At 36.1% G+C, this 9,909-nt stretch overlaps 1 protein-coding gene across 1 annotated transcript; it reads right to left on the bottom strand.

Moving 5' to 3' along the window:
* Positions 1 to 5,078: 5,078 nt before the first annotated feature.
* LOC145224914 (uncharacterized) lies at positions 5,079 to 9,645 on the bottom strand. Its single transcript, XM_080091531.1, has 11 exons — positions 9,512 to 9,645; positions 9,219 to 9,443; positions 8,281 to 8,559; positions 8,004 to 8,180; positions 7,588 to 7,681; positions 6,743 to 6,961; positions 6,557 to 6,681; positions 6,416 to 6,495; positions 6,153 to 6,307; positions 5,897 to 6,042; positions 5,079 to 5,370 (listed from the first exon to the last, which is right to left on the bottom strand). The coding sequence occupies exons 2-11, from the start codon at positions 9,420 to 9,422 to the stop codon at positions 5,281 to 5,283; spliced, it is 1,569 nt and encodes a 522-aa protein (XP_079947657.1). The 5' UTR covers positions 9,423 to 9,443; positions 9,512 to 9,645; the 3' UTR covers positions 5,079 to 5,280.
* Between the last annotated feature and the right edge of the window lie 264 nt (positions 9,646 to 9,909).

Genomic DNA, 9,909 nt, shown 5'->3' with positions numbered 1-9,909 from the left:
TAGAGTCGTTCGTCCGCTTTTTATTGCAGAAATGGATAGCACTCGGGTATATGTTTTAAAAACACTTGTCAAACTTTTTCCTTCATTGCCGGAACATAATTTCGTTGTTTGTCAAACTTTCGAAAAATGTCCACTAAGCTGGGCCCCTTTAAACAAATGGGCCATTTTTAACCACTGGGGGTAGTATTTTATAGAGTCGTTCGTCCGCTTTTTATTGCAGAAATGGATAGTACTCGGGTATATGTTTCAAAAACACTTGTCAAACTTTTTCCTTCATTGCCGGAACATAATTTCGTTGTTCGTCAAACTTTCGAAAAATGTCCACTAAGCTGGGCCCCTTTAAACAAATGAACCACTTTTAACCACTGGGGGTAGTATTTTATAGAGTCGTTCGTCCGCTTTTTATTGCAGAAATGGATAGTACTCGGGTATATGTTTCAAAAACACTTGTCAAACTTTTTCCTTCATTGCCGGAACATAATTTCGTTGTTCGTCAAACTTTCGAAAAATGTCCACTAAGCTGGGCCCCTTTAAACAAATGGGCCATTTTTAACCACTCGGGGTAGTATTTTATAGAGTCGTTCGTCCGCTTTTTATTGCAGAAATGGATAGCACTCGGGTATATGTTTTAAAAACACTTGTCAAACTTTTTCCTTCATTGCCGGAACATAATTTCGTTGTTTGTCAAACTTTCGAAAAATGTCCACTAAGCTGGGCCCCTTTAAACAAATGGGCCATTTTTAACCACTGGGGGTAGTATTTTATAGAGTCGTTCGTCCGCTTTTTATTGCAGAAATGGATAGTACTCGGGTATATGTTTCAAAAACACTTGTCAAACTTTTTCCTTCATTGCCGGAACATAATTTCGTTGTTCGTCAAACTTTCGAAAAATGTCCACTAAGCTGGGCCCCTTTAAACAAATGGGCCACTTTTAACCACTGGGGGTAGTATTTTATAGAGTCGTTCGTCCGCTTTTTATTGCAGAAATGGATAGTACTCGGGTATATGTTTCAAAAACACTTGTCAAACTTTTTCCTTCATTGCCGGAACATAATTTCGTTGTTCGTCAAACTTTCGAAAAATGTCCACTAAGCTGGGCCCCTTTAAACAAATGAACCACTTTTAACCAATGGGGGTAGTATTTTATAGAGTCGTTCGTCCGCTTTTTATTGCAGAAATGGATAGTACTCGGGTATATGTTTCAAAAACACTAGTCAAACTTTTTCCTTCATTGCCGGAACATAATTTCGTTGTTCGTCAAACTTTCGAAAAATGTCCACTAAGCTGGGCCCCTTTAAACAAATGGGCCATTTTTAACCACTGGGGGTAGTATTTTATAGAGTCGTTCGTCCGCTTTTTATTGCAGAAATGGATAGCACTCGGGTATATGTTTTAAAAACACTTGTCAAACTTTTTCCTTCATTGCCGGAACATAATTTCGTTGTTCGTCAAACTTTCGAAAAATGTCCACTAAGCTGGGCCCCTTTAAACAAATGGGCCATTTTTAACCACTGGGGGTAGTATTTTATAGAGTCGTTCGTCCGCTTTTTATTGCAGAAATGGATAGTACTCGGGTATATGTTTCAAAAACACTTGTCAAACTTTTTCCTTCATTGCCGGAACATAATTTCGTTGTTCGTCAAACTTTCGAAAAATGTCCACTAAGCTGGGCCCCTTTAAACAAATGAACCACTTTTAACCACTGGGGGTAGTATTTTATAGAGTCGTTCGTCCGCTTTTTATTGCAGAAATGGATAGTACTTCAGTATATGTTTCAAAAACACTTGTCAAACTTTTTCCTTCATTGCCGGAACATAATTTCGTTGTTCGTCAAACTTTCGAAAAATGTCCACTAAGCTGGGCCCCTTTAAACAAATGGGCCATTTTTAACCACTCGGGGTAGTATTTTATAGAGTCGTTCGTCCGCTTTTTATTGCAGAAATGGATAGTACTCGGGTATATGTTTTAAAAACACTTGTCAAACTTTTTCCTTCATTGCCGGAACATAATTTCGTTGTTCGTCAAACTTTCGAAAAATGTCCACTAAGCTGGGCCCCTTTAAACAAATGGGCCACTTTTACTCACTGGGGGTAGTATTTTATAGAGTCGTTCGTCCGCTTTTTATTGCAGAAATGGATAGTACTCGGGTATATGTTTCAAAAACACTTGTCAAACTTTTTCCTTCATTGCCGGAACATAATTTCGTTGTTCGTCAAACTTTCGAAAAATGTCCACTAAGCTGGGCCCCTTTAAACAAATGGGCCATTTTTACCCACTGGGGGTAGTATTTTATAGAGTCGTTCGTCCGCTTTTTATTGCAGAAATGGATAGTACTTCAGTATATGTTTCAAAAACACTTGTCAAACTTTTTCCTTCATTGCCGGAACATAATTTCGTTGTCCGTTAAACTTTCGAAAAATGTCCACTAAGCTGGGACCCTTTAAACAAATGGGCCATTTTTAACCACTGGGGGTAGTATTTTATAGAGTCGTTCGTCCGCTTTTTATTGCAGAAATGGATAGTACTTCAGTATATGTTTCAAAAACACTTGTCCAACTTTTTCCTTCATTGCCGGAACATAATTTCGTTGTCCGTTAAACTTTCGAAAAATGTCCACTAAGCTGGGCCCCTTTAAACAAATGAACCACTTTTAACCACTGGGGGTAGTATTTTATAGAGTCGTTCGTCCGCTTTTTATTGCAGAAATGGATAGTACTCGGGTATATGTTTCAAAAACACTTGTCAAACTTTTTCCTTCATTGCCGGAATATAACTTCGTTGTTCGTCAAACTTTCGAAAAATGTCCACTAAGCTGGGCCCCTTTAAACAAATGGGCCACTTTTAGCCACTGGGGGTAGTATTTTATAGAGTCGTTCGTCCGCTTTTTATTGCAGTAATGGATAGTACTCGAGTATATGTTTTAAAAACACTTGTCAAACTTTTTCCTTCATTGCCGGAATATAATTTAGTTGTTCGTCAAACTTGTAACTTACGTTAACTTTGACCTTCCTTTTAATTCACCACTGACTTGTAAAAGGATTAAAGCTTTTCTTTTGGCTTAAAAAAGTGTTTGTTTTTGATAATGAACAATGCTTGCAATGTAATTTTGCATAATGGTTTTTATTTTTTACTATTTTTATGATTGGGTGATCTATTCCTTAATGTGGTAAACTGCGAAATCAAAAAAATTTCCTCTAAATATTTTTTGACTTCCATTTCGGCGAAATGACATTTGTACTTTCAATCTATAAATACTTTATTAAGCAACAGCCTGTAGAAAGCAGAGAACAACCTTTACTACTATGTAATTTGTTAAGACTTCAACACAAAAGCGAAATGTTTGAAACTTATCATCTTTTGTGCAAGATAAGGACGCAAATCCATTGTAATTTTGGGATAGCTGCTTTTTTGACCTAATTGTTTTTATGTTAAACACGTCATAAAAGTTATAAAAAAACATAATGGCGTATATTTCAAGCGATATGTGGAAACATGCCTACATCCTATTTCTACAATAACCTAATTTTGGTTTCTTTAGAACAAATAGTTCTTTACCTTTTTGTCAATATCTTGTAATTTGGGTGTTGGTGGGACCAGTGGTTCCCAAACTTTTGCTTTTAAGGCGCATTTTAGAAAAAACAAAAATTATTTGGCGCACTTCGAGCATTTGAATAAAAAAATATATTTGAATTTTTTTATTTCAGTTTAAAATGGCACAGCAAATTAGCTGACAAAGGCACTAACTATGAGGTCATAAAGCCGCTATACAGGTCACTCTCATAGTTAAATAGCCTAGTTGAACATCTCAGAGATGTGGAACATGTTTGGCCTAGTGGTCTAAGCACCTGGTAGCTGGTACTACTACTCTACTTGATTGATTTTAATTTTCAATGTTGGCGCATAGTTTGGGAACCACTGGACTAGACGAAGGGACCTAAAAGCTAATCCTTGTTGGGAAAGAGGCAGGGGTTTAATAGGAAAACAAATCCTGTCGGATAACTATAGTTTTACTTTAAATGAAGATAAAGGTGATGATTTGAATTAGTAAATATTTAAAATAAATAAAAAAAAATAAAAAAACAAAAGAAGTACAAACTGGGCTAGAACACAAAATTCGGCTGACAGTAACTTCACATCCCGACGCTTGGCTGAACAGACGTTTCGATCAGTCATCAGATTTTCGTGTAAGGATAAAGACAACGACAAAAGCTAACTAGTTTAACGTTGTGTGCAATATTTATACATAGCATACAATATCGTATTGTATAAGAATGTGCTGGATTGCTTTAAAACCATATGTATGACGTGTTGTTAAAATATGTAGTGAAAGCAAAAAACAAAGCAAAAAGTAACTATGTACTTCATTATCACATGTCTAAGGGTGCCACTTGCCAATGGGCAAGCTGACAACCTGGCCAGTTGTCCAGTTCGCTTTTAATTGTGGATACGCTTATTTGCTAAATCATTTTAATTACAGTTTGTTTATACAAGTTGTCAACTAACAACTGATTAATCGCGCCAAACAAAAACAATAAACGGCGCGGTGTTCCTTTTTTTTGCAACTATTATATTTCCTTTACTTTATAAACAAAAAACAAACCCGAATCAGTCAGCAAAGTTTGTGAAAATTGCACAAAAAATTCTTTTTTTACGTGTTTTAAACCCAGGACACTCCGAGAACGAATCTCGTCTAAGAAATTTTTATTTCTGTATGTGTGTCAGGCGCACCGGATCATTCGGCCAAGTTCCTGCCTATGAATGCAATTTTTATTATTTTATTATTATTATTTTTCACGGGGTTCGGACCCAGGACTCTCCCGGGGACGAATCCCGATCAGGGTTTTTTATGTCTGTATATGGGTATATGGCGCGCCAGACAGTTCGGCCAAGTTCCTTGCCATTTACCCCCACGTTTCATGGTAACGAATACATTGACGACACCTAGCGATCAGATGTTTGAATTTAACAAAACAAACAAATGTCAGAATTGGTTTCGTTCTTAATCAACATTTTTTTACATCTTTCTTGGCTAGTGTACTTTTTTAGAAGCTTCCCTGATAAATAAATTATTGTAAAACTAATGAACAAATCGCTTGGTTTATTTACGTTGTACAACGGCACGAAAAAAAACAAGCAAAATATATATGAAAGAAATTGAACGAGCATGCAAAATAAAAATAAGAAACAGGTGATGATCGCACCCTTTGAATTCTTGCAACATTGAAACTAAACATAATATAAATTCGGGCGACCACCTTTTGCGAAACGAGTAAATATCGGTTACGTATTGGGACAACGGGTTCCTCCGCGGATTTTTCCGTTGCAACAAATTGCTTTTTTTGGATCATACAATTTGTCAACGCAACAAGCCTGTAAAAATGCATTTACGTTTATTATTGGTTATATGTATTTTAAACCGTTTCATGTAAAAACAAATTTTGCAATTAAATAATCTGTAGGACATGCAAAATCAGGACCAACGGCATTACAATTTTTGCATTGAGTCTGTATCAAATCATCACTCCCTAATTCTTCTGAAACTACCAAATTTTCGTCAGAATTCGAGCTTACGATGTCGATTTTGACATGCTGGGTTCTGGGTTTGTTTGCGTTCAGTCAACATGGATGTGAATGGGCCATGAGAAATAAACTTCTAATAGCACATTTCAGCATCTTTTAAAATTCTAATGGAAAGCTTGTCTTTTTTCTAAATGTGTATAGTTTTGTCACCACGTTCAAAAAAATAATGCTCAGCAACGCATTACGGAGCAAAGCCGAACCTGAAGCTAGGAGACAATCTAACTTTGGCTAAAGGTACAGCGTATTACAGTTGCCCAATAAGTGCAAGTAATATAGCTTTAGCAAACGTTTGTCGGTATACTGCAGGACAACTTGCCTTGATTAAACTTGAATAGGGAATTCCAAAGCAATCTCCACAACACGCATCAGATTGTATATCGGGTCGAAATTTACCCGTCCTACAAGTTGCAGGATCGAACCGCATGCGACATAGACACGCTTGCAAACATTTGTTGGTGACGTCTAGAAACAAGAAAAAAAGCTTAGGCTAAATATGTAAAATAATACACAATTATGACGTTATTACTTTTTGAATTCAATTTATCCAGCGTTTTTAACTAGATATTTTTTACCTGTAACAACAATCGGATCTTTGTTAAAAGTTAGCAAATTTATTTCCTTGCTTGTCCCTGTGGAAATTTTGTCTTTCATCGTATTGTTGGTTAATTTTCGATTCGTGTAAGTCGGTACGAAAGTTGTAAAATCCACTACAATTGTTTGATTGTCGCTGCAAAAAAAAAAAAACGTTATGCCGATTAAGTTTATCACAAGAAAACACATGATTAAATTTTTCATATCATGCACTTATAGGTGTCACATTGTACATTTTTTATACCTTCTTGTTGTGCTGTTTGTAATGTTGTTAACATTTATGACTGTTCCAGTAATTCCCACTGTGTCCAGCAGTTTAATAACCTGGTAATATTCATGGAATAAACATACTAATAGAACTTGATTTAAAACATATTTAAGTTACCGTATCTTCGATCAAAGTAATAAGTCTGACATTTATTTCCCCAATATCATTGAACCATTGCAGGGACGTGTCAGAAAGGTTTCCCACCTCAATAGTTGTTTCAAACTGGCGGGTGGCGTTTAAATCTAGCAACAGCGTTGATTAAATTATTGACATAAAAAAACTGATTTTATTTCAAATAGTTACCGATACACTTCGGTGTGCGAAGCTCCCATGCATACTCGTAGTAATCGGCTTCATACAAACATCTGACGTTTTGTGTTCTGACATTTGGTCGGATGTAAAATCCTTCTTTGCATGAAAACATGACATAAAATTCCCAACCAAGATAATTGTTTGCTGTATTTTCAAACGACGGTACATAAAATCCTCGGTCAGATTTAGGAATCACGCCACATGGAGTTTCTGAAACAGCGGAAATGTGATTTTGCATTAAGTTGACTCCCTGTCCAGTATGTTACAATGCAATTTAAATGCAATAATTTGTGTATGTCGTGTCGCAAATTACTTGCAGAAATAATTGCTGATACGCCAAACAAACCTATAATTAGTAAAATCTGTCTAGCGTTTTCAGTAGTTATATTAGTCTCAATGATTTTGTTCATCATAAAACTGAAGTATTTCAACTAATTACTTCAAATGGAGTAAGGGTAGTGTTTGGTGAAACTCGCGCCAAACTTAAACTGTGTAAACTTTTGTTACTTAACTATGTTTAGGGAATGCGCTGCTGCGTGCCCATTACAAAATATTATGAGACAAGTTTTGTGATAAAACCGCGGTTTAATTTTGATATTTATTGACAATTTTGAAATATCACTCCAAATTCTCGAAGATTTTAAACTGCTATTACACACTTAAAGATTAGGCAGTTTTTTCGCTTTTATATTTGTGTTGTGTTGCTACAGCTGATATTAGTTGCAGTTTGTTTCCCAAGCGTAAGTTTTAGTTTTCACGCGTCACCTAAGTGGACCATAAATAAACAGACACACAAGAGAAAACAAAACAAAGAGCCCAAGGTGGCGAACACGTACCGAATTGTGATGTGCAGCGTAAAGGATCAGTTAAATCAAAAACATGTCGACCGACGATGCCTGGTGCATTAAATAGCTTCGACAAGAGTGACACCTGCACACAATAAACTATGGTTAGAAATGGCACGGTCTGCACAGGTCATGGTTTACAACCAACAGCTTTCTAAACGTTTCGTTGCCCTTTAGAGGAAGTTTGGTAAATGACATATATTGCAACACCAACCAGTTTACACACAACCATTTAATTACCTTTAAGTACACTGCTTCTAAAATTGCTGTGCGTTTAAATACCACAAGTTAAAAATTCATTGGTTATTTAATAGTCCGCTTTTATAGACATTCGTGTCCCCATTCACTTTAAAATAATTTAAAGTTTACATTGATGTTAGTAGCATTTACACAAACTAAAAAGTCACCTCAAGGTCTCCGGAGCCAAACAAATGATGAAAACAGGAAGCAGATTTGTCTCCGATAGCGAACATTCCAGCAGCTGCCTGACGTCCGTTTGCGCTCGTCCACGTAATATCACCGTAATTGAATATCGCGTATGTTCTCAACCCGTTGCTCGTCAACACCATTTGAAACGAATTAAGCTAAACACATTTTAATGACCAACACACATTTTCAGCATATATTATTATGGTGGCCTGTATTTATGGAAAAAATAAGGCAGCGTTGAGGCTTTATACTTACCAAACTGGAATCGGATAAAGACGCAAGTCGATACCAAGTGACAACTAATGCGAACTTCGGCTGGAACCACTGATCATTTGTCGACTGCATGGACAGGTTTATATCACGTGACAGTTGTTGAAATAAATAATCGTCGCTGTCCGTTTGTCGATAAAAAACTTGCGCGCTCGTTCCTTCTTGCGAAAGGATGAAAAATGGAGAAACGATAATATTATTGGAGATAAAATTCAGTCTCCAGTCTTGAACTGCGCTGTAGGAAATTGATCCAAAGGTGCTAATCTAAAAACAAACAAACACGTGCTTAAAGAGTACGGCAGAAAACCGGCTAAGTACTATGTTACCATATTTATTACAATGAAATAATGCTTTGTAACAAGATTGTATTTAAACCCACAATTTCATCGGTGGTTTTGTTTGATAACGTTTTAGTTGCCCTCACAGGCCAATGACAGTTAGTGACAAATGTTTGTGCATGTGATTTTGTTTATTGCAGCAAATTAGACGCCGTAAGGCAAAACTAAGTGTCATAAATAAAACGATTAGCGTTAAATTACCGCCTAGCATGAAATAATGAACGCGGTGGTATGCATGCTGTCGCACAGTGACAAGTTATTGGTGCAATATACTTGTTTAATGACAATGACCCCGAGTAATAGAGGGTAAATGAAACTATTTCTTTGTCAAGTGTAATTTACAGCATGTTTTAACGCAAAAATATGTGGTGAATCGTAGTAAAGGTAGAAAAACTACACCACATAAGAACTAACTTGTGGCAGTCACTGTAGTATAATGGTCTTAATACAAACTCTGATAAACCCAACTTTAAATAAATTCGAAAACCCAAACCTATCGATCCATCTGAACAATAGGCTACGCACACAAATTGATATGATTTAACAAAATACGCATGCTTGCCTGAATAACTAAGATAAACTTACCCAGATTTTAGAAATGCTTCCGGCTCCCATGAACGGTATCGGATTTAATAAAATAATTTCACTGTTTCCAGTGGACCATTGATTAAATGTTACATTTGTGTCGCCATGTGCAGGTCCGAATGGATACATCTCACCATTCGTAAATTGGATAAATAACATAATAGTTGCGAGAAGAAACACAGATTCTTTCCTCTTTTTGATCATTTTTGAAAGTTTAAAAAAAGTCTAATAGCAGAAATAATAATTAATTTAAATTCTTTCGCAAAATTACCCAACAGTCGACAAATACTTACGTAAACTTGTCAAAATCCTCCCCAAAACACTAACATCCGATTACCAAAGAAAATTTAACAAACTAATACCCTTTTCGGGTTTCAACATAATGATTCTTTTAGAATTCCCATATCTATCTAAAAGACAAAACAATGTCAGTGTGATGTTATAAAAAGTTATTGCACCTTGTGTTTACATGAAATGTAAACAGAGCGCTCCCACGGGCTCGTTAAACTGAAGTCACTTTGCGAAGTTTTAAAACCGTCGATGTCGCTCGTTTAAAAGTTGCACGCTTTAGATGCCGTTTTAACGACGTAAACACTACACTGTTCATTTACTATTGCCAAAAACAAAGCCATTTATGAAGAAAAATCAGATTGGGTGAAACTAACATTTGAAACGTTTTAATATATGTTAC

Source organism: Phallusia mammillata, chromosome 4 (genome assembly GCF_965637545.1).
Source record: "Phallusia mammillata chromosome 4, kaPhaMamm4.hap1.1, whole genome shotgun sequence".
NCBI classification, from domain to species: Eukaryota; Metazoa; Chordata; class Ascidiacea; order Phlebobranchia; family Ascidiidae; genus Phallusia; species Phallusia mammillata.
This window is presented reverse-complemented; position numbering and strand designations above follow the sequence as displayed.

What these genes read in the sequence shown, in the direction of transcription:
- LOC145224914 (XM_080091531.1), bottom strand. Translation starts at nt 9,422, where the DNA reads ATGATCAAAAAGAGGAAAGAATCTGTGTTTCTTCTCGCAACTATTATG. An exon ending in GAAGCATTTCTAAAATCTGG is followed by an intron (nt 8,560 to 9,218) that starts GTAAGTTTATCT and finishes GTTTGTTTTTAG; the next exon opens with ATTAGCACCTTTGGATCAAT. An exon ending in CCTATTCAAGTTTAATCAAG is followed by an intron (nt 5,371 to 5,896) that starts GCAAGTTGTCCT and finishes GCATTTTTACAG; the next exon opens with GCTTGTTGCGTTGACAAATT.